This window comes from Elephas maximus, chromosome 1, assembly GCF_024166365.1.
Source record: "Elephas maximus indicus isolate mEleMax1 chromosome 1, mEleMax1 primary haplotype, whole genome shotgun sequence".
NCBI lineage: Eukaryota > Metazoa > Chordata > Mammalia > Proboscidea > Elephantidae > Elephas > Elephas maximus.
This window is the reverse complement of record NC_064819.1, coordinates 87,691,954-87,717,372: the sequence shown is the minus strand read 5'-3', so window position 1 is coordinate 87,717,372 and position 25,419 is coordinate 87,691,954. Positions and strand designations below refer to the sequence as shown.

Genomic DNA, 25,419 nt, shown 5'->3' with positions numbered 1-25,419 from the left:
TGGATCCTGGCTGAAAGCAGAGAATATTAGAAAGATGTTTACCTTTTCTTTTTTTTTTGACTCTGCAAAGGCCTTCGACTGTGTGGATTATAACAAGTTATGGATAACTTTGTGAAAGATGGGAATACCAGGACACTTATTTGTGCTCATAAGGATCCTGTACATAGCACAAGAGGCAGTTGTTGAAACAGAACAAGGGCACACTGCGTGGTTTACAGTTGGGAAAAATGTGCATCAGGGCTCCATAAGCAATAACTATCCCCTTTTCCCCTTCCTCCTGCAACTGTTAACTGCCTTTGTATGTATACAACACATTTTGCTTATTCACTCATCCACTGATGCTCATTAGGTTGTTTCTACTTTCTCACAATTGTGAATAGTGTGGCAATGAACACGGGCGTACAAGTATGTGTTTGAGTTTCTTCCTTCAATCTTTTGTGTATACACCTAGGAATGGAATTGATAACTCGTATAGTAGATCAAGTGAAACAATAATTGTGAGGAAGATGCAGGACTGGGATTGTTTGGTTCTGTTGTACATATGGTTGCTATGAGACAGAACAGACTTGAGGACACCCAACAACAACGTGGGGCTTCTGTGACCTTGCCTTGAACAAGCTGTGCTTGTTTCCACAGTAGTGTGTACTGTTTTACCCTTCACCGAAAATACCACTATCTTTTGTCTGTTTTTCTCTCCCTACCATCCCCTCCCTGGTAACCATCAAGCTTTTTTTGTTTTTGCATTTAAATCTTTTCATGATTTATATTGTAGTAGTCTTATACAATCTTTGTCCTTTAGTGATTGACTTATTTCACTCAGCATAATGCCTTCCACATTCATCCATGTGTGAGATCCTTCGCAGATTCATGATTGTTCTTTATCATTGTGTAATATTCAATCCACTATGAATTTTTTTTTTGTATATTGTATGTGGTATGTATCCTGTTTCATTTTTCTGCATGTGGAAATCCAGTTTTCCCAACACCATTGATTGAAGAGATCTTCTTTCCCCATCAAATGTATGTAGTGCCCCTGTCAAAAATCAGTTGACCAAAGATGTGTGGGTTTATTTCTGGACTCTTGATTATATGTCATCTATGTGTCTATTGTTCTACCACTACATCACTGCTTTAATTACTACTGTAGCTATGTAATATGTACTGTAGCTCTTTAATATGTAGCTGTCTAATATTTTTTAAGCCCTACTTTGTTTCTCTCTTTCAACATCGCTTTGGCTTACTTGGGCCTCGTGCTAGTCCATGTAAAATTAAGGACTGGTTTTTCCATTTCTTTAAAGAAAGCTGTTGGAATTTTGATCAGGATTGTATTGAATTTATAGATTGTTTTGGGAAGTACTGGCATCTTAACATCATTAAGTCTGCCAATCCACAGACACAAAATATCTTTCCATTTATTTCTCTTTAATCTCTTATAGCTGAGTCTTATGATTTTCATTGTATAAGTCTTTCACATTCCTGAATAAAATTATTCCTAGCTATTTTATTTTCTTAGATGCTTTTATAAATGGATTCATTTCCCTAATTTCCCTTTCAGATTTATCATTGTTGCTGTAGAGAAACCCAACTGATTTTTGTTTGTTGACCTTGAAATTAGGAATAAGACAAGGGTGTCTGCTCTCACCACTTCTATTCAATATAGTATTTGAAGTCCTAGTCAGAGCAATAAGACAAGAAAAAAAAATAAAAGCTATCAAGTTTGGAAAAGCAGCAAAATTATCTCTGTTCATGGATCATATTATCCTATACATAGAAAATCCCAAAGAATCTGCAAAAAATTTCCGTGGCTAATAGAGGAATTTAACAAAGTTTCAGGGCACAAGGATGGATTCTGTTCACTAGTATTTGGTTGAGGATGTTTGCATCTATATTCATAAGTGATACTGACCCTTAGTTTTCTTTTCTTGGAGTGTCTTTTTCTGGTTTTGTTATCAGGGTTATATTTGCTTCATAGAATGAATTAGGAAGTATTCTCCCCTTCTCCATCTTTTAGAAGAATTTGAACAGGATTGGTGTCAAGTCTGTAAATATTTGGTAGAATTCCCCAGTGAATCCACATGGCCCAGGACTTTTAGTTGTTGTTGTTGGGAGGTTTTTGATGACTGATTCAATCTCTTGTTACAAGTCTGTTGAGATTTTTTATTTCCTCTTGAGTCAGTTTGAGTAGGTTGTTTGCTTCCAAGGATTTGTCCATTTTATATGGGTTATCTCATTTTTTGCCATGTAGTTGTTCATACTATTCTGTCATAATTCTCTTTATTTCTATTGGGTCAATTGTAGCGTCTCCTCCTGGCATTTCTTATTTTGGTAATTTGCATCTTCTCTCTCTCTCTCTTTTTTTTCCTTTATCAGAATTTCTATATGTTTTTCAGTTGTATTGATCTTTTCAAAGAACCAACTTCCAGTTTTGTTGATCCTATTTTTCTGTTTTCGATTTCATTCATTTTTGCCCTGATCTTTGCTATCTCTTTTCTCCTGGTAGGCTTAGACTTAATTTGCTCTTCTCTTTTTAGTTCCTCAAGTTGTAGATTTAGGCTGTTTATTTGAGATCTTCTTTTTTTAGGTAGGCATTTATTGCTATACGTTTCCCTGTGAGTACTGCCTTCATTGCATACCATAAATTTTGGTGTATTGTGCTTTCATTTTCTTTTGACTCTAAGAAATTTGTGTTTCCTCTTTTGATTTATTCCTTGAACCACTGGTGGTTTAATAATGTGTTGTTCAATTCCCATAGGCTTGCATATTTTAGAGTTTTTTTTTTCTGTCATTGGATTCTATCCTCATTGCATTGTAGTTGAAGAAAATACTTTGCATGATTTCAATCTTCTTAAATTTATTGAGACTTCCTTTGTGACCTAACACATGGTCTATCTTGGCAAAGATCCATGTGCATCATGTCTTTGTGAGTCAACATTTTCGAAGAATGCTGGTCAGTTGTTTTCTAGAACATATCTCTATTTGAGTTTGTCTAATATTTTCTCACTATAAGATTGAGGTTATACATTTTTGGAAAGTATATAACAGAAATGATGTTCTGTTCATCTCAGTTTATCATAACAGAGGGCATATGACATCAATATATTAACTGTGATCACTTTGTTTAGAAGGTTCCTTCAGGGTGTCAAATTATTTATTTTTTTTTCCTTAGTAATTAGTATATAACTTAGGGTTGATTCTTTGAGACTATGAATGATAATATAGATAAGTAAAATATTAAAATGTTCTAAAACATACATTTTGGGTGTTTTTACATTCAACTACTTTCAAAATAATATGTTTTGGTAACACAATCTCTAATGAGAAATAACTGTAAATGTGGTCAGCAGAAACAAAATGGTAAAATAAAATAAATGAAATATTTCTTATGGATGTTATTGGTTGTACAAATATAAATAAGTTACATTTTAATCTTTATTCTTTATGTATTTTACAAACAGTGTCCAAAAATATATATTTGTTTTAAGAAAAAAAGTCCACAATTAAATATTTTACTATTTGTATCACACATAAACCAAAAAACCCATTGCCATTGAGTCAATTTTGACTCATAGCAACCCTATAAGACAAAGTAAAACTGCTCCATAGGGTTTCCAAAGAGCAGCTGGTGGATTTGAACTGCTGACATTTTGGTTAGCAGCCAAATGCTTAACCACTGCAAGCTTATTGTAGATACCTTAGAAACAGACATAAGAATTCACTAATAACATATCTGCCTAGAGAAATTACTATTAACATGTCATTTAGATCCTTTCAAAGTTATTTATAAATTTTTCTAAAGATAAAAATGGTCCATACTCTACAAATTATTTTTAACTTGCTTTAATACTTAATAAATTGTTCATGTATTAATAGATTTATACAGATACTTATAAATTATCATCTCTAATGCCTACATGAGCCAGCCAGGAGTCGAACCTAGAATCTTCTGATCCGTAGTCAGACGTGTTATCCATTGTGCCAGATTCATCACTGTTCTTTATCGATGCATAGTATTCCACTACATTGCTGTTGAACTCACCTTTAAAATTTTTCAATATCCAACTTCCTTTCAGAATTCAACAATCAGAACTTTAGTTATGAGTACAGGGATGTTTCCAGAATTATAATTACTGTTATTAAAGAAGTTCCTTACAAGACAGGTGAAAGAGTGCACAGTATTTTGTTACCTTATTTGTTTACTCTTGGGCTGTGTGCACATGCTTTCTCCAAAGAGCAGATTTGTATGGTCCTCACATACCTATCCATGAGTCAAAACATTTTTCTTGCCCAGAATTCTTCTGACGGCTGCCTTGACTTCCTTGTTCCGTAAACTATAGATGATGGGGTTGAGCATAGCTGTCACCACTGTATAGAAAAGGGCTAGGAGTTTGTCCACTCCTGGTGAATGGCTAGCTTTAGGTCTTAGGTAGGTAACGGACCCTGAGCCATAGAATAGTGTTACTACCAGTAGGTGGGAAGAACAGGTGGAAAGAGCTTTACGGCGGCCTTCAGATGAAGGCATGACCAGCACGGCAGCAAGAATTCTGCCATAGGAAGCAATGATAAGTAAAAATGGGCTGGAAATGCAAAGGGTGGCCACAACAAAGACTGCAGCCTCATTATGGGATGTATCCCCACAAGCAAGTGCCAGGATGGGAGGGAGGTCACAGAAGAAGTGGTTTATCTCACAGGGACCACAGAAGTCCAAGGAGAAAATATAATTGGTCTGGCCCAGGCTGACCATGCATCCCACCCCCCAAGAAACCACTGCCAAATGGGCACACACCCCACGACTCATTCGTACTGGATAGTGGAGTGGGGAGCATATGGCCATATAGCGATCAAAAGCCATGGCTGCCAAAAGGCAGCATTCACTGATACCAAATAATGTAAAGAAAAACATCTGTGTGGCACAACCCTCCCGAGAGATCGCTCGAGCTTCACTCACAAGACTCTGTAGAATCTTGGGTATGACAGAGCAAGTGTAGCCAATCTCCAAGAGGGACAAATTGGCCAGGAAGAAGTACATGGGCGTGTGGAGGACTGGGCTGGTCCAGATGGTGAGGGCTATGAGGGCATTTCCTGTCAGTGATACTAAGAACATGAGTAGGATGAGGGAAAACAGGAGGAAACATTGTTCAGCGACCCCAGAGAATTTAGCAAATGCAAAGCGTTTGACAGTCATGACGTTGTCCCGCCACAAGGAGCAATTGAGGTTCATGACCTGGAAAACAGAAAGGCAAAGTCATCAAGAGGATACCTTCAGATGAGGGAGGCAAATTGTTATATTACTTTTAAAGAGCTCTTGTAAGTCAGAGAGTCAAAGAGATTCACAATTCCTTACCAGCAATTTTAAAATTCAAAGATTCTGAAATTGTACCCATCCTCATGCAGTTTCAAACCCAATCCTCTTCTGTCCTCACTACCTCACCACATGTGTCCAAAACACACTTAGCCACAAAAGCATAAAATGAAAAAAAAAAAAGAGAGAGAGAAAAGATTCTAGGCCAATTCTCTCTTCAACCCCTCCTTAAATCTATCATGAAATACTATGAGGTAAGTGTCTTCTAATCTCTCTCGTATCTATCCCTGTGTTGACACTAACTTTATTTCTTTCTTCACTCATTCATTCAAGAGGTGTTTATTGGACACAGACTATTTGGCAGTTACTGCTTTCTGTCCTGGAATTCAGCAAGGAACCAAAATCAACATCTTTCCCCACATAGAGCTTATACAGTAGTGAAGGAAACCAGGAATTAAATCATCATTTAGTAAATAAAAAATTGGTGCACTGCATAGAATTTAAAGCAGGGTATATGCTGGAGACTGACCAATTTAGACTCAGTGGTCCAATAGGGATCTTAATGATAAGACCCATGAGCTGAATGTGAATGACAAGAAGGGGCAGCCATGTGAAGACTGTTACAGACACTCATATGTCTATGCTGAACTTCTGAGAAAATTTCATCATTATAACTGATTTCTTTACCTTCAATATTTCTCATCTTCCATCCTTTCTCTGAGAGTGTTCTTTACTAAATGAAAATTATGATTATCTGCAGTCGAAGTTCAAATTTCTTGATGTGATTCATAAAAAAATCTCTGAATCGGGTCACTAATTAGGGTTAGAAAGTTTTATTTCACCCCTCACCCAAATGGATCCCATGTTACACTCATAGCAAACTACTTGCATCTTTTCTTACATATCTTGCTCTTACTTATCTCCTTTTCTTTGTGGTCATTTGCCCATGGGGGTTTGAAATTTCCTTCCCTGGTTGTCCACCTAGTGAGCTGCATATCTACATTCAAGTTCAAGCATGGTTTCATCTGCTCTTTTGAAACCCTTCCTGATTCTGGCCCTTCCTGCCCCCATGCTAGTCAATTACACATACTGTTCAGTGTGTTCTTATCACTGCTCTGGGAGCCCTTGGGTGGTGCAAATGGTTAAGCGCTTAGATACTTACTGAAGAATTGGTGGTTCAAACTCACTCAGAGGTGCATGGAAAGAAAGATCTGGTGATTTGCTTCAGAAAGGTCACAGCCTTGTGAACCTATGGAGTGTAGTTCTACTCTGCAACACATGGAGTCGTCATGAGTCTGAATCAGCTTGATGGCTGTATTTGTGTTTGTTTTATTTTTCGTCACTGACAGGATACCACTTACACTACTATGATACCATTTACTTGCTCATATCATTCTGCAAGTATATCAGTACCAGGATGCAGGAATAGCATACATCTACCACCCTTAACAATTAATAAGGCCTCATGTAATGAAAAAAAAAAAAAAGTTCCAATGCTAAGCTTTACTCTGGCTACCTGTATATTCTTCTGCCTTTTGGTGATATTCTGTTCCCTGAAGTCAATTAAGTTAAATCCAAATATCACAAATACTGTAAAACCTGTGAAAGCTGGAACCTGTGTAAGGTAGAAACCTGTCAGAGAAGGAAAACTAAAATATTTTCCACTAACAGAGAGCAACAGAAAGTGGCAAGACTGCAGCCTGTCAAAGGCAGAAAGCTTACGAGCCCTGGAACAACAAGGCAGTCCTATCGAATTCCGGCTTTCACAGGTTTCACTGTATAACATTTATTTCTCTCTGAATCCAATGACTGTCAGTTCCTGACAAAACGTTCTCTGTTCTTTCTGTGGGAGGTCTGCAGCTTGCATTGTTTTGTTTGAAATGTCATCAACCAGAAATTAAAACTATGTTTGCTCTGAAAAGAGCAGATGAATGAAGGGATTTGACTAGTAATGTTCTGGCCTCTATCTGACCATTATCATAACCTGATAACCTGAGGTCATGTTATTGGATACCGATTTAAAAAAAAAAAAACTTTTGCCTTCAAGTCAATTCTGACTCATAGCAACCCTATAGGACAGAATGGAACAGCCCCATAGGGTTTTCAAGGAGCAAAACCAAAAAAACCCAAACCCACTGCCATCCCGTCAATTCTGACTCATAGTGACCCTGGTGGCATAGTGGTTAAGTGCTACGGCTGCTAGCCAAGAGGTCGGCAGTTCAAATCAACCAGGTGTTCCTTGGAAACTTTATGGGGCAGTTCTACTCTGTCCTATAGGGTCGCTATGAGCTATGAATTCAAGGAGCAGCTGGTGGATTTGAAGTGCTGACCTTTAGACTGGCAGCCAAGCTTTTAACCACTGTGCCAGCAGGGCTCCACGTGATCACATAGTGTCTGGCAAAACCCAACATTGTTGACTCCTTGGGCAAATCAAAATATTTCATCGATTTCATATATATTATATTGAATCTACATCCAGGCCTTGAACTTTCATATTTCTACAAGGTTTTAGTCCATCCTGTAGAAACCATACCAAATATCCTCAACTATGTATTTAAAGACCAAAACCCAAACTTTTGCTGTGGAGTCGATTTCGAGTCATAGTGACCCTATAGGACAGAGCAGAACTGCCCCATGGGGTTTTCAAAGAGTGGCAGGTGAATGTGAACAGCCATCCATTTGATTAGCAGCCAAACACTTAACCACTGTGCCACCGGGGCTCCCATCTGTGTGTGTTAAACTGCCTGTTTTAGGCCCTGCCTCACATTTAATCCTTTTGAAATTTAGTTGATTCTGACTTAAGCATGCAGCAATTGTCATTGAATTCACAGATTTGATCTTCATTGCCATTAGTACCCGCGTTTCTAAAATAACTAATTTTTGCCTTTAAAATTTTTTTAATTAAAAAAAAATAGCTTTTTCCAAGATAACTGTTCTACAATCAATATGTTTTAGTGGTGATTAAACAGTTCACTAAACAACTATCCAACTAACCAGCAAAGAAGGTGTAGCAGTAATTTACGTTATATGTAATAAAAATGTTTCTTGACTTGTTCACTTTATTCACCGGTATTTTCATAGTGATTCATGTGATACACTATTACACATTGAATATTATACACTTAGTATAGTGCCTAACATACGAGAAACATAATAAATGTTAATATTTGTTATTATGTAATCACTTTTTCTAAAATTTTTAACAGTAGTTACATTTTAAATAAAGTGGTCATTAAACACTATACAGATGATTACTTGTTACTTTCTACAGTTTCCCCCTTAGGACTTAATATTCAGCTAAATATAAATATAACCGAGGAGAAACTGTCTTATTACCTAGATCATCAGGAACAGGGCAATCCAGGTATTTCTAGTCTTCCAAAATAAAGGGCATATCAATTTCCTATTAAATAATTAATTTAGAACAACTTACAGCAATTTTATGAAAGAGATACTGGGAGATTGAGTGAATTGCTCTACTCTTTTTTTTTTTTCAGAAAAGGAAAGAATTCCTGATTACAATAATGTTCAGACCTGAAATCTGCTTTGGATGTCTCTGTACATTGTCACACTTTAATCTGCCATTTTCCACAACCACTCTTTCTTAAGACATCAGCTATGTCACATACCTCGAATCATAATATTTGAAGGGAAAAAAAAGTGGATGGTTATAGCTTCTGGTGAGGCACTCCCTGATTTTCTCTGCATCCTCTCCTTACAGCCAACCTTCAGAAGATACAAATCTGCCCCATCCTCACCTCTAAGGCTGTGCACTTGAAACCCTTTGTTGTAGTCAGGGACCATGGCTGATCACAGGAAGATTGTGTGTTTCATGAGAGAACATCACATCCCCCCTACAATGCCCTCAGCTCCACATACAAAAAAACAGAAGTATACAAGGTAGTGCTAATTACATGATGATGTATTTGAAGCTTCCTTCTTCCTGAAAAATAATGGAATGTGACTATATTTCAATTATCCTCCTTGTTCTGAACACTTATCTTGTTCCTCTTATCCCCCTGGAGACAGATCTGTCTTCTTCTCATTGGAAAATGTAAGGAAGCAGTTTGATTCTGCCTCTCAGGAATTGCCATGGACAGGTCTGTCCCTAACTATTCGTTGGTAAATGCTAACATTTAGGAAGGAAAAGAAGTAAAAGTGAAATGTCAGATAAATCAACAGTTAGATATAATGAATGATCTGTATTTCTGGAAACTGTTTTTATATAATGTGTACATAGTACAATATGAGTTCAAGTGAAATGTAGTATTGCAACAATTCTTTGATTACTGTGAACTGCTAATACAAAATATTCAAATTTTAATTTTTGTCTGTATCAACAAGAATAGTTATCGAAAATAGGTATAAAAATTTTATGTCATATATTAATGCAGTCACTATTTCTACTAATATTATAACAAATTAAAATTTACATATCTTAATAGTCTCTATTTACACGAGTTTCACAAAGAAACTACTTATTTCTATTAAAAGTAAACATAAGAAAGTATAAAACCAAAGGCATAAATTAGGATAGTAAAACAACAGAGCAAGGTACTGAATGCTTATTATTTAAAAGGTATAAGAAAAGGGGGCAAGGTACTGAACATCTATTATTTAAATGATATAAAGACACAGCAGGAAAAGAAAAGCATCGTTCAGACAGAACATACCTCTGATTCCAGTCTTCTTAAATGAAACAAACATGAATGTCCTTTTTGGAATTCCACATAAAAAAATTATTATCCTTACCTTATATACTCTGGTTTATACTTTTTGGTTTTAGTGCTCCTGAATTAGAACCTTATGATTTGGATATGACTAAAATGTAGTTCTTACATTTATAATTCTCTGAATTAGATATAGAGCCAGGACTGTTTTGATTAGATTTATGGGGATTGGACCAGATAATTAGTTATCTTCCTCAACATTCTCTACCTCCTTAGTAAGAAAATACTGATTTTATTTAGTGTGGCAAGTGCACTCAACTAAATAACATATTTCTCAGCTTCCCTTGCAGCTAGGTGCATCCTAAACCAATTCTAACCAATGAGATGTAGATTGAAGTAGGATGGGATATCCAGAAGATCTCCTTAAGTGAAGAGGAATAGCTTATTTGGACCCTTCTCCAGCCACCCAGTTACCCTGGAATTCAATATGATGATAGAACATCTAGCTTACGGTTTTCACAGAAAGGACAAATGTTAAAGCCAAGGGATATTGGAGCAGAAGGACAGAAGCAGCCTAGATTCCTGACAAATTTGTAGATATTAGCATTCTATATATAAGAAATATAAACTTCCATTTTAAAAAGGCATTGGTATTTGGGAAATTTCCATTATATGCCCCAGAACCTAATCTTTACAGAATCAGGAGTAACCTCTCAAGCATGTGGCTCAATTACATTGAGAAAGCTGCTGGGATTAGGCACACTTTCTATCCTTGACACAGAAGTTGCCTCTATTCATCCATCAGCACCAAAGAGCAAACATGTTATTAAGGTTTTCTATGACAAGTACATAAAATATATCATCCTTGCTCAAGGGCTAATGCAGAGGCATTCATCTATTTAAGTATAGGTATAAGTCAATGCAACTATTAGTTGATACTACTAAATAATTAACCTAAGGACTGAGAGAATGCCATGGAAAGGGGTCAGTAGCAAATTGAATTATTAAGGCAATTTTTTGTTGAATGGAGAGAGAACTGAAAGTCCCAGGATAAGAGAGAAAAATAAAGGCAAGTTTTGATCAATTTTAGTTAACCAAAGAGAATATTTATATTATTAATTGATTATTTCATCTGTTAATTTTGGTCATGTTGTTGTTGTGTGCCATTGAGACAATTCTGACTCATAGTCATATATAAAATTGAAGATCAAACATTTTTATATTGGAACTTATAGTTTGGATTTTGTTGTTGTTAGGTGCTGTCAAGTTGGTTCTGACTCATAGTGACCCTATATACAACAGAACGATATACTGTCTGGTCCTGCACCATCCACATAATCTTTACCAAGCACAATGTCCTTCTCCAGAGGCTGGTCCCTCCTGATAACATGTTCAAAGTATGTCAGATGAAGTCTCACCATCCTCCCTTCTAAGGAGCATTCTGGCAGTACTTCTTCTAAGACAGATTTGTTCATTCTTCTGGCAGTCCATGGTATATTCAATATTCTTTGCCTACATCATAATTCAAAAGCATCATTTTTTTTTATCTTCCTTATTCATTGTCCTGCTTTCACATGCATATGAGGTGATTGAAAATACCATGGCTTGTGTCACATGCACCGTAGACCTCAAAATAACATCACAGCTTGGATAGCATTCCTTATACAAATAGGCTAAATTCAGGGTCTTAGACCCCTCTTGATATGTTGCCGTGCTAGGCTTTTAATAAGATATTGTTAACCAAGAATTTTGTTTTGAATACGCAAAAAGACTGGATAGCAAATTTAACTGTTGGACTGATTGTCAGTAGAGAAAAAAGTAAAAACAAAAGTTTAATGTAAAAGGAAAGAAGAGAAAAAAATAAAATCTAAATCCAAATGGAATTTCATTGTCATGATCAAGGATACTGAACCAAAGGTTTTGAAAGAACCCTTCATATCTCCAGTGTCAAATGTCTTTTTATTGATCCATGGTGTCTTGAAAGGAAGATGTGTTCTTTCAGAAGTCACCTGTTTTGGGAAATCCTGTTAGTAAGCCTCAGTGTCAGATTTCCATTGGGTTTAGGTATCCAGATTGTAGGATCTTAAATATGTTTATAATTGGATGTTTTTGTCCACGTGTCTCGGAACTTAAGAACCATATTTGTATGCATAGAAACTAAAATGTATTAGTAGTTACCAAGGGCCAGAGGGAGGGGAAAATGGGGAGTGTTAAGAAGCACTGATTTTTGTTTGGGGTAATGAAAAACTTTTGGAAAATGGATAGTGATTTTGGTTGCACAACACAGTGAATGTGATGAACGTCACTGAATCAATCACTTAAAAATAGTTAAAATGGCAAACATTTTGCTATATATATTTTACCACAATAATTTTTTAATTAAAGAAGAACCATATTTGTAAATAATAGTACCTGAAATTGTCTTTTCCAGTGTGATTTCGAAGCTGAATTTTGTTTAAAAATTCAGTTGACCATAGATGTGTGGGTTTATTTCTGGACTCCCAATTCTATGCAATCTGTCTATTGTTTTACCACTATACTCCTGTTTTAATTAATGCTGTAGCTGTCTAATATGTTTTAAAATCAGGAAGTGTGAGTCCTCCTACTTTGTTCCTCTCTTTCAACATTGCTTCAGCTTACCAGGGCCTCTTGCTAGTCCATATAAAATTGAGGATTGGTTTTTCCATTTCTTTAAAGAAAGCTGTTGGAATTTTGATGAGGATTGCATTGAATCTATAGATTTTGGTACTATTGGCATCTTAACAATACTAAGTCTTCTAATCCATGAACACAAAACATCTTTCCATTTTTTAATTTCTTCTTTAATTTCTTTCAGTTTTGTCTTATAATTTTCATTGTATGTCTTTCATATCCCTGAATGAATTCATTCCTAGGTATTTTATTTTCTTAGATGCTTTCATAAATGGGCCTGTTTCCCTAATTTCCCTTTCATATTTCTTATTGCTGGTGTATGGAATCCCAGCTGATTTTCGTTTGTTCAGCTTGAAATTGGGAATAAGACAAGGGTGTCTGCCCCCATCACTTCTATTCAATATTGTATTTGAAGTCCTAGCCAGAGCAATAAGACAAGAAAAAGAAATAAAAGGTATCCAGGTTGGAAAAGCAGTAAAATTATATCTCTTTGTGGATGATATAAGCCTGTGTATAGAAAACCTCAATCTGAAAAAATCTTCCAGGGCTAACAGGGGAATTCAGCAAAGTACAAGGTTGAATTCCGTTCGCTAGTATTTTGTTGAGGATATTTGCATCTATATTCATAAGTAATATTGGCCCTTTGTTTTCTTTTCTTGGGGTGTCTTTGGTTTGCTTCATAGAATAAATTAGGAAGTATTTCTCCTTCTCTTTTAGAAGTTTAAACAAGATCAATATCAATTCTTCTCTAAATGTTTGGTAGAATTTCCCAGTGAAGCAATATGGTTTAGGACTTTTTTGTTGGGAGGTTTTTGACCACTGATTCAACCTCTTCACTTTTTATGGGTCTCTTAAGATTTTCTATTTCTTCTGGAGTCAGTTTGGGTAGGTTATGTGCTTCTAAGAAATTTTCCATTTTATCTAGATCATCCAGTTTGTTGCCATACCATAGTTCATAATATTCTGTCATAATTCTTTTTATTTCTATTGGGTCAATTGTAGTTCCTCCTCTTTCATTTCCTATTTTGTTTATTTGCTTCTTTTCTGTCTTTTCGTCTTTGTCAGCCTTTCTTAATGTTTTTCAATTTTATCGATCTTTTAAAAGAACCAACTTCTGGCTTTGTTGATTCTCTATTGTCTTTCTGGTTTTGATTTCATTGATTTCAGCTCTGATTTTTGTTATTAGTTTTATTCTGGTAGATTTAGGCTTAGGTTGCTCTTCTCTTACTAGTTCCTCAAGTTGTAGAGTTAGGCGGTTTGTTTCAGACCTTCTTTTTTTATGTAGGCATTTATCATAATAAGTTTTCCTCTGAGTACAGCCTTTCTGTATCCCATAAATTTTGGTATGTTGTGTTTTCATTTTCATTTGACTCTAAGAAATTTATGATTTCTCTCTTGACCCATTGGTAGTTAATAGTATGTTGTTTAATTTCCATATGTTTGTGTATTTTACGGGTTTTTTTTTTTTTCCTTCCTGTTGTTGATTTCTAGCTTCACTCCATTGTGGTCAGAGAAAATATTTTGTTTGATTTCAATCCCTTTGAATTTATTGAGGCTTCCTTATAAGCTAACCATTGTTTAAGACTGAGGTTATACATTTTTGGCAAAAATACCAGAGAAGTGATGTTCTGTCTTCTCAGTGTATCATAGCAGAGGGTATATGACATCAATATAACAGTGATCACTTTGTTAAGAAGGTATCTTTAGAGTGTCAAATATTTAATTTTTTTTCTTTATAACTTAGGGTAGGTGCTTTCAGGCTATGAAATAAGTGGTAGTCATCATCCTTGTTGTTATAGTGGGCGCTGAGAAAAATGTGAACCAAAGACTCTTTGAAATGAAATAACACAGAATATGAGGATCAAAGTTAGTAAAGAATTTTTAACTATCACCAATAATTCAGAAATATTTAATACAGAAAATAAGTGTAAGTTAATAAATGATAATATAGACAAGTAAAATATTAAACATTAAAATGTTCTGAAATGTTCATTTTGGGTGTTTTTATGTTCAACTGTTTTCAAAACACTATGTTTTGGTAGTATAATCTATTATGAGAAATAACTCTAAATGTGATTAGTGGAAAGAAAATGGCTAAAATAAAATAAATCAAATATTTGCAATGGCTGTTCCTTGGTTGTACAAATATAAAAAAAAATTTAATCATTATGATTTATGCATTTTATAAATTTCTCTGAAAATATGTGTTATTTTTGTTTTAAGGAAAAATTGTCCACAATTGGATTTTTTGCTGTTTGTATCACACATAAACTACATGTTTATTGTAGAAACTTTAGAAGCAGAGATATCATGATAACATGACTGCCTAGAGGAGCTACTGTTAACACTTCATTTTGAGCCTATCAAACTTATTTATAAACTTCTTATAAAAATAAAAATGGTTCATACTCTCCAAATCATTTTTAACTTGCCTTGATACATGATAAATTGTTCATACTTTTCTATGTTAATAAAAAATACTTACAAATTATCATCTCTAATGCCTATATATAATTCTCGTCTATTATTGTAGCATAATTGTTAACCAGTCAGTTACTTTTGAATGTTTGTTTCTATTGTTAATATTATACATGCATGTAAATAGAATTCTAAAAGTATCAATATTTAAATGAATGAATTGAACAGTTTGTGGTAAAGTAGGGATATTAGGCAAAACGCATGCCTTGGTCATTAGTGAGTATCACTACTATTACCTGATGGAAATATTCTAACTAGAAATACTCTGAAAGCTGAAAGACTGAATCACTTTCTTTTGGGATAACCTTAAGTTATATCGTGGTAGCAGTCACAGTACTCCACTGTTTGTCACATTATAACTGTTGTATGTATAGTTAATAATGCCTCACAGATCAAGAGTTAACATAGTATCTCCCTGAGGACCAGATGGTCAAATCCAAGGCAATGCCTTTATAGGTTCCTATCCAGTTGCCATCAACTTGATTCCAACTCAGATTGAACCCATGTGTGTCAGAGTAGAACTACGCTCCAAGGAGATTTCTATGGCTGATTTTTCCAAAGTGGATCTCCAGGCCTTTCTTCCACGGTGCCTCTGGGTGGACTTGAACCTCCACCCTTTCAGTTAGAAGCTGAATGTGTCAGCCATTTTTACCACCCAGGGACTCCTTATAGGTACCTAGAGTTACTGAATTGTCTAGCAATCATATTCATTTCTTTAAGAGCAAGTCTTTGAATGATCTCCAGATATATTGAGTTGGGATTCCTTTGTCCATATACAATACTTTTTAATCATGTAAAATCTTGAAAATGTTTATGTAATTATTTTAGTTCAGTTTTCTTCTTCCATCCTTGAATATTGATATTATTTCTCTTCCTTCTTAAAATAGTTTGTCAGGGATTGAATTTTGTCCCTCTCCAAAATATCTGTCAACTTTGCTAGGCCATGATTCTCACTATTGTGTTTGTCCACCATTTTGTCATCTGATGTTATTTTCCTATGTGTTATAAACCTATTTCTATGATGCTAATGATGGGGTTATCGGCTGTTATGTTAATGAGCCAGGACTCACTCTACAAGATTAAGTTGGATTTTGAGTCAATCTCTTTTGAGATATAAAAGACAGAAGCAAGTAGAGAGACATGGGGACCTTATACCATCAAGAAACAAGAGTCAGGAAAATAGTGTTCCCTTTGGACCTGGGGTCCCTGCGCTGAGAAACTCCTTAACAGTGGAAGATTGATGACAAGGACCTTCTCCCAGAGCTGACAGAGAGAGAAAGCCTTCGCCTGGATGTGGAGCCCTGACTTTGGACTTCTAGAGTCCTAGACTATGCAAGAATAAACTTCTATTTGTTAAAGCCATCCACTTGTGGTATTTCTGTTATAGCAGCACTAGATGACTAAGATACACTTTCACCATAGGAACTCTTGATGAAATTTTCCCATATTTTTATTTTTCCTTTAATATTCTGTAACAAGTACTTCTGAAACAGAAACATAAGAGTTTGCTTTTTTTTTTTTTTTGGCATGTTTGTTTTTATGGGTACCATACTCACAAAAAGGCATCTTTGCCTCCAACTAATATACCGATAACACCCATTCCAATGCCATCGAGTCAATTCTGACTCATAGCCTCCCTATAGCACAGAGTAGAATTGCTCCACAGGGTTTCCAAACAGCAGCTGGAGGATTTGAGTGGCTGCACCTTTGTTTAGCAGCTGAATGCTTAACCACTGCACCACCATGTCTTCACCAATACCTAAAAGCTGAACAAATCGTTGAAGCCTTTTGTTATTGAAAGATAATAATGCACTTCACGCAGTTATTAGGGAATTAAAAGTCATGTGGGAAAGATATATGTGAAAACATGCCCTCTTGTGGCTAAGGCAGAAGCCATGTGGGCTCTTCAGTGGTGAGAAAATGCCTGAGTGTTGAGTTAGAATTTGCCAGCCTTCTGAGATATAACTTGGCAATTTATACTCTGCGCCTAGACAAAAATATTTTGGGAAACCTGACTAGTGTTGAACTCATCTTTTAAAATTTTCCAGTTTCCAACTTCCTTTCAGAATTTAATGATCAGGACTTTACTTGTGAGTACAGAGATGTCTCCAAAATTACAATTACTGTTATTAAAGAAGCTCCTTCCCAGGCAGGTAGAAGAGTGCACATTATTTTGTTAATTTGTTTACTCTTGGGTTGTGTGTGCACACTTTACAAAGAGCAAATTTGCACAGTTCTCACATACCTACCCATGAGTCAAAACTTTTTTCTTCCCAGAATTCTCCAGAGGGCTGCCTTGACTTCCTTGTTCCGTAAACTGTAGATGATGGGGTTGAGCGTGGATGTCACCACTGTATAGAAAAGGGATAGGATTTTGTCCATTCCTGGTGAATGGCTAGTTTTGGGTCTAAGGTAGGTGATTGAGGCTGAGCCATAGAATAGTGTTACTACCAATAGGTGGAAAGAACAGGTGGAAAGAGCTTTATGGCGGCCTTCAGGTGATGACATGACCCGCACAGCACCTAAAATTCTGCCGTAGGAAACAACGATCAGTAAAAATGGGCTGGAAATGCAAAGGATGGCCACAACAAAAACTGCAGCCTCATTATGGGATGTATCCCCACAAGCAAGTGCCAGGATGGGAGGGAGATCACAGAAGAAGTGGTCTATCTCACAGGGACCACAGAAGTCCAAGGAGAAAATATAGTTGGTCTGCCCCAGGCTGACCATGCATCCCACCCCCCAAGAAACCATTGCCAAATGGGCACACACCCCACGACTCATTCGTACTGGATAGTGGAGTGGGAAGCATATGGCCATATAGCGGTCAAAAGCCATGGCTGCCAAAAGGCAGCATTCACTGATACCAAATAATGTAAAGAAAAACATCTGTGTGGCACAACCCTCCCAGGAGATCCCTCGAGCCTCACTCACAAGACTCTGCAGCATCTTGGGTATGACAGAACAGGTGTAGCCAACCTCCAAGAGGGACAAGTTGGCCAGGAAAAAGTACATAGGAGTGTGGAGGACTGGGCTGGTCCAGATAGCAAGGGCTATGAGAGCATTTCCTGTTAATGATGCTAAGAACATGAGTAAGATGAAGGTAAACAGGAGGAAACACTCTTCAGTGACCTCAGAGAATTTGGCAAATGCAAAGCATTTGACAGATATGCCATTACCCTGCCACAAGGAGCAGTTGAGGTTCATGACCTGGAAAAGAGAAAGGGAAATTCATTAGAACAATACCTTCAGATCAGGTGGCAAACTGTTATATTATTTTTAAAGAGCTCTGGTAAGTCAGAAAGGCAATAAAGTCCTTACCTAAAAAAAAAAAAAGTAAAATTCAAAAGTTCTGAAATTATACTCACCCTCATACAGTTTCAAACCCCATATCTCAGCACATGTGTCCAAAATATACTTAGTTGCCCAAGCATAAAATCAAAAAAAGATTTCAGGCTAATTTTCTCTTCATCCCCTCCTCTAATCAACCTTGAAATACTATGAAATAAATGTCTTCTGATATCTCTCATATCTATCCATGTCTCCCCGTTTCTGTTGACACTGACTTTACTTTCTTCTTCACTCCTTCATTCAACAGGTGTTTATTGAGCACAGGCTATTTGGCAGTTACTGCTTTCTGTCCTGGAATTCAGCAACGAAAAAAATCAACTTCTCTTCCCACGTGGAGCTTATATTTAATGAAGGAAGGCAGAAATTAAATAATTATTTAATAAATACATAATTGGCACAATTCACAGAATTAAAACCGGGGCATGTGCTGGAAACTGACCAGTTTAGGTTGAGTGGTCCAAGAGGGCTCTTAACGGTGAGAACCATGAGCTGAGATGTGAATGAAAAAGAGGGGCAGCCATGTGAAGTCTGCATTATAGCCACTCATACCATATCTATAGTGAACTACTGAGAAAATTTCATCACTGTAACTAATTTCTTTACATTCAGTATTTCTCATCTGTCCTCCTTTCTCCATCAGAGTATTCTTTATTGAAAGAAAATTATGATTGTAAAGTTCATATTTCTTAATGTGATTCATAAAAAAATCTCTGAATGAGGTCACCAATTATGGATAGAACCTTTTATCTCATCTCTTGCCCAAACTGATCTCATATTACAGTCATATCAAATTACTTGCATCTTTTACAAGGGAAAGATTAATCCAAAGGAATAATGGACCAAAACTACCAGGGCCTCCACCAGACTGAGTCTGGTACAACTAGATGGTACCCGGCTACCACTACTTACTGCTCTGACAAGAATCACAATAGAGGGTCCTGAACAGAGACGGAGAAAAATGTAGAACAAAATTCTAATTCACAAAAAAAAGGCCAGACTTACTGGCCTGACAGAGAGTAGGGAAACCCAAGAGTACGGCCCCCAGACACCCTTTTAGCCCAGTAACAATGTCACTTCTAAGGTTCACCCTTCAGCGAAAGATTAGAGAGGCCCATAAAACAAAATGAGACTAAAGGGTCAAACCAACCCATAGGAAAGGACTAGAAGACAGGCGGGGACAGGAAAGCTGGTGATAGGGAACCCAAGGTTGAGAAGGAAGACCGTTGTCATGTCGAGGGGTTGTTAACCAATGTCATAAAACAATATGTGTAAAAAAAAAAACTGTTTAATGAGAAACTAGTTTGTAAAAAAAAATTCAAACTTCACTTCTGTAGAATAAGTGCTTCTCTAGTTGACTCTATTATATGCCTATTATAATAGGCAATTATATTAAATTAATATAATGAATTAATATGTTTAATAAAAAACATAGACTAGGGCATCTATGTACTTTGCCAGCTTGAAGCAGATAGCTGAGGAAAGTTATCTGATTTGGAAATCCATCCAAAATGATCTAAATGTACAAAAAAAAAGAGGGAGGAGGTGAGGGACTTGAATCACCTGAAAGAAATTTAAACTTAACTAGAGCTATTTTAGGTAAAAACTACACACTATGAATAAAAAGTTTAATCGGTTAAAAAAAAATTATATCTTTTAGTATATGCCTTGCTTACACATATTTCCTTTTCTTCGTGGTCATTTGCCCACGGGGGCTTGAAATTTGCTCCCCTGATTGTCCACCTAGTAAACTGCATATCTGTGTTTAAGCTCAAGCATAGTTTTGTCTGCTCTTTGGAAACCCTTCCTGATTCTGGCCCTTCCTGCCCTGGTGCTAGTCAGTTACATACCCTGTCCACTGTGTTCTTGTCATTGCTATGGGAGTCCCTCAGTGGTGTAAACGGTTAAGTACTTGGATACCGACTGAAAATTTGGTGTTTCAAACTCACTCAGAGGTGCCTTGAAGGAAAGGCCTGGTGACTGGCTTATGAAAGATTACAGCCTTGAAAACCTATGGAGCGCAGCTCTACTCTGCAACACTTGGAGTGGTCATGAGTCTGAAATGGCATGATGGCAATTTTTTTTTTTTTTTGGTCACTGCCCAGATACCACTTATGCTATTCTGATACCAATTACTTTCTCACTTCTTTCTGGGAGTATCTCAGACCCAGGATGCAGGAATAATATTACATCCACCACCCTTAGCAGTTCATAAGGTCTTATGTAATGAGAAAAAAAAGTTCTAATGTTAAGATTTACTCGTGTTACCTATATATTTTCCTTTTAGTGACATTCTATATTCTGAAGTCAGTTAAATTAAATCCAATCCCCCTCAAATATTACAAATACAGTAAAACCTATGAAATCTGAAACTATATAAGGTGGAAAGCTTTCAGAGAAAGGAAAACTAAAACATTTTCCACTAATAGCGATAGAAAGTGGTAAGATTGCAGCCTGTCAAAGGCAGAAAACTTCCAAGCCCTGGAAAAACGAGGTGGCCCTGTCAAGTTCTGGCTCTCATAGGTTTCATGTGTAACATTTATTTTTCTTCCAATCCAATGATTGGCAATTCCTGACAAAAGATTCCCTGTACTTTCTGTGGGAGTACTGCAGTTCGCATTGTTCTGTTTGAAATGTCATCAGCCAGAAGTTAAAACTATGTTTGCTCTGAAAAGAACACAGGAATGAGGAGGTTTGACTTCCTATATTCTGGACTCTATCTGTCCATTAGCATAACCTGATAACTTGAGGTCACGTTATTAGACACCAGTTAAAGAAACCATTGCCATCAAGTCAATTCGGACCCTATAGGATGGAGTAGAACTGCCCCATAAGGTTTCCAAGGAACAGCTGGTGGATTCAAACTGCTGGCAGCCAAGCTCTTAACCACTGTGCAACTAGGGATCCATGTTACCAGGTAGTGTCTGGCAAAACCCAGCATTGTTGCCTCCTTGGGCAAATTGTCAATCAAAATCTTTTATCATTTTCATATATGTTACCTTAAATTTATATCCAGGTCTTAAACTTTTATATTTGTACAAGGTTTTAATCCATCTTGTAGAAAGTATGTTGCATGTCCTCATCCACTTATTTAGCAGTGTTAAATTACCTGTTTTTAGGCTCTGCCCACCATGTAATCCCTTGGAAACTTAGAAGATTCTGATTTAACCATGCAGCAAAAAATTGGCATGCAATTCACAGATTTGATCTTCATTGCCACCAGCACCCATGTTTCTACAATAACTAATTTCTACCTTTAAAAAAATTTTAATTGAAAAAAATAACTTCTTCCAAGATAATAATTCTTTAGTCAATACATTTTGGTGCGATTAAACAGTTCACTGAAAAATTATCCCACAACTAGCAGCAAAGAAGGCATAGTGGCAATTTATGTTATATATAAGAAAGGGGACTCAGAATAGATGAAGTGATGAAGGAGAAACTGGTAGAAATGGGATATATAACTCCTTCTCTGACTTTCATTGTTTATATTACATTAACTATACATTTGAAGTGAGCATATCTAAAGCAAAAGTATGCTTTTTGAGAATCCAAATTATTATGAGTAAACAAAAGCACGAGGTGCATTCATGAAAATATATGTACAGAATGTACATGTTTTATATACACACACACACACACACCTGTACACCCAAGACAGACACAGGCCATTGTACGCAGGCTAAATAACATAGTAGTTAAGAATTTCTGGAGATTTCTTTGTTCAAATTCAAGCACAGTCATCTAATTGCTGGATCAAATTTAACATTTATTTATCTGTTAAATCTTTTCTTCACTTTGTCTGTTTATGAAAGAAGTGAAAATAGTACCTTCTCGTGGTTTCTATGAGGATTATGTGAGCCAATTCTCACAAGCACTTGGAAAGTGACTAAGTACTCAACAAGTGTTAGATATGGCAGTGCCCTTATACGTGTGTGAGGATCCCTGGTGGCGCAGTGGTTGAGTGGCTGACTGCTAACCAAAAGGTTGGCAGTTTGACCTCACCAGTTGCTCTATGGAAGAAACAGGTGGCTGTGTGTTCCAGTAAAAATTACAGCCTTGGAAACCCTATGGGGCAGTTATACTCTGTCCTAAAATGTGGCTATGAGTTGGAATTGATTTAAAGGGAATGAGTTTGGTTTTATAAACGTGTACACATACGTGTACATGTATTGTCACAATAAATTTATACTCATAAATATATAACCTCTTCAGGAATTTTACATCATAATCCCCAATCAGTCTTCTTATTCATCATCTTTATCTCATTTTATATTTTTCTATTCATCTGCTAACATAGAGAGAGGAAAAGCCAAAAGAACAGACATATATACACATTACTTAGACACATTCATTCATAAAAGTGCTATCTGAATGTTTTGTCCCGGGTAAAGACAGTTGCATGTTACAGATAATTTTAATCTACTAATTTGACAATTAACTGAGCTATGCAAAAGTCCCAAAAAGTTAAGAATGGAGAATAGTGGGCTGATTCAAGACATGATTAGATATGAAATAGCAGTTCTGTATGAACCTCAATACATATGGCTATCAGAAAAATTTCTTACACATTGAGAAGTCTATTAGAATGCTTTCACACTTATGTTAAAGCACTTAACAAATTTTTCTGGTATTGTAATTCATTTTATATTTGTATTTCCCATGTAGCAACACTATTCAGTTAAGGCTGAGGCAACCAAAGACAATGGCTTACTTATCTTTTTTTATTACCCAAAAGATGTTTTTAAATACCCTGACTCAGTAACGGTTTACTCGGTTGCATAGAAAGCTCTGGATGTGGAGAGGCTGTCATTCCATCTGTCAGTTAAATTTACAAATATGCATTTTACTTATTATATCTTCCTGTCTTTGGGAGGTACTACCATATCTTTAGAGACACGGATGGGGTAATGGAAGACCAAACCCAGAAAAAGAGAATATCTGTCCCTTTCCTAACTAGTGACATCATGAATACCCTTGTCTCACATTTAAACTGTAGAAGAAAAAGGTAAATGTCTATGTTGAGGTCAGGGGTCAGGGGATACTGGGGAATGGGAGGGAGTTACTGGTGAATGGCTAGCTGCACAAAAACCATAGGAGTGAAAAACATTAATCTCATGATAATTACATTTTAAAACCTCACAGAGCTCAGGAGCAACAAGTGAAAGATAGGATAGTGAAGGTCTGTGAATGCTTCTAAATATTTAAAATGACGAAGAAAGGTAGTCTGTCTGGAAATACTAAATCTTGTAAAAAGAAATTTATAAGACTCACTAGAGAGGAAAACACAAACAAATGTAATGAAATTCTCTTCCTCTCTGTCACTTGGACTATCACTGAACCATGTAAAGCTTTTTGTTGTAGTTGTTGTTTAATTACGTTTTCTATTGTTTTTAGTATTCTCTCACCTGTTGGGCCTTAGTTTGGGGAGCTTGATATCCATGTAGTAAAAGTCAGCTTTATGTACATACTATGAGTGTTTATTTTCATCACTGCCCATGGAAAGACAGTAAGATGCTCAAGGCAGTTCTCAAGGGTCTGCAGAAAGGAGAGTGCTGCTGTCTCTCACCTGATACATATTCTGGACTTAGGCTTTCTGATCCATCATTTCCTTGTAAAGAAAGAATAATGAAGCTTTTCTTATCTTCCTTTTTTTTGAATCACAAATGCAAACATTGTACAGGAAAACCATGAATAAAAAGTAAGGAATGGCTATTAATATTTAGTTTAGGAGAGGCAAAACCTCCTGCCCTTTTAAACCTTCACATGAATGAGCTCATAGAACACTGCGTGGAATATTCCCTGTTGTTATCAATCTATATAATAAGCTATATTAAAAGCCAGTAATCAAGCCACTCTAACAGGCACTGTGATATAACCTGAAGTGACAGAAGTTTCATGCCCCATGATTAATTATCATATCTTATAGATTCCTATTCAATGTTATAAAACATTAAGTGGCCACTTAACACTGGCAAAGTTATGAAAGTTTAAATATTGAGATGGACTTTCAGTCATAGGTGGATGTGAGAAAAAAACAGAGAAGGGAAGTAAAATAGATTTAATAGCTTGATGGCTTGACTTCACACACCACCTTACTCAACCACAAGATCTAAGACCAGCACACGCTATATGGTTCTGCTTTGGAAATAATCCAACACAAGTGATTCATTTTGGGAGCTCCTCGTTAGACATGTTCCTTGACTGATTCACTTCCTTATTTATCTGTATACTCACAGTGAGACATTTCTTTATTTCCTGTCAGCCAAAGATAACATGCGATGTGCTATTAGACATTGAATATTAAACACGTAGTACAATGCCTAACACACAAGAAACAAGATAAATGCTAATATGTATTACATAATCATTTTCTCTAATTTTTTTTTTTAATTTTATTGTGCTTTAAGTGAAAGTTAAAAAAAATATGAAACACTTCACGAATTTGCATCTCATCCTTGTGCTGGGGCCAGGCTAATTTTCTCTGTATCGTTCCAATTTTAGTATATGTGCTGCCGAACCAAGCACTAAAATATTTTAATAGTAGATATACTTTAAGTAAATTGGTCATCAAAATGTATAGAGATGATTACCCATTACTTTCCACAAATTCTCCCATACCAAAACCAAACCAACCCCTTTGCCGTCAGGTAGATTCCCATCTACAGCAACTCTCTTTGAGAAGAACTGACCCACAGGATTTGCAAGGAGCGGCTGGTGGATTTGAACTGCCAGACTTTTGGTTAGTATAACTTTCCACAATTTCGCCCCATAGGACCTAATATTCAGCTAAATGGTACCTTAACACAACCCAGAAGAAACTGTCTTATCACCTAGATCATCATGTACAGGGCAATCTAGGTATTTCTAGTCCTTCAAAATAAGAGGTATATAAATTACCTATGAAATAATTAATTTAGAACAACTTACAGCAATGTTATGAAAGAGATATAGGGAGGTTGAGTAAATTGC

The 25,419-nt window shown here is 36.2% G+C and overlaps 2 protein-coding genes and 1 non-coding gene across 3 annotated transcripts; all 3 read right to left on the bottom strand.

Annotated features, from left to right (window-relative positions):
- Positions 1–4,255: 4,255 nt before the first annotated feature.
- Positions 4,256–5,218, bottom strand: LOC126064238 (olfactory receptor 10C1-like). The gene has a single exon (XM_049863109.1). The coding sequence runs from the start codon at positions 5,216–5,218 to the stop codon at positions 4,256–4,258; it is 963 nt and encodes a 320-aa protein (XP_049719066.1).
- A 12,137-nt stretch (positions 5,219–17,355) lies between these two features.
- LOC126075809 (olfactory receptor 10A4-like) lies at positions 17,356–18,306 on the bottom strand. Its single transcript, XM_049883952.1, has one exon. It carries the CDS (start codon positions 18,304–18,306, stop codon positions 17,356–17,358), a length of 951 nt encoding a protein of 316 aa, XP_049739909.1.
- Positions 18,307–24,868: 6,562 nt separating this feature from the next.
- LOC126058181 (U6 spliceosomal RNA) lies at positions 24,869–24,975 on the bottom strand. Its single transcript, XR_007513126.1, has one exon. It is a non-coding gene; the product is annotated as a U6 spliceosomal RNA (small nuclear RNA).
- Between the last annotated feature and the right edge of the window lie 444 nt (positions 24,976–25,419).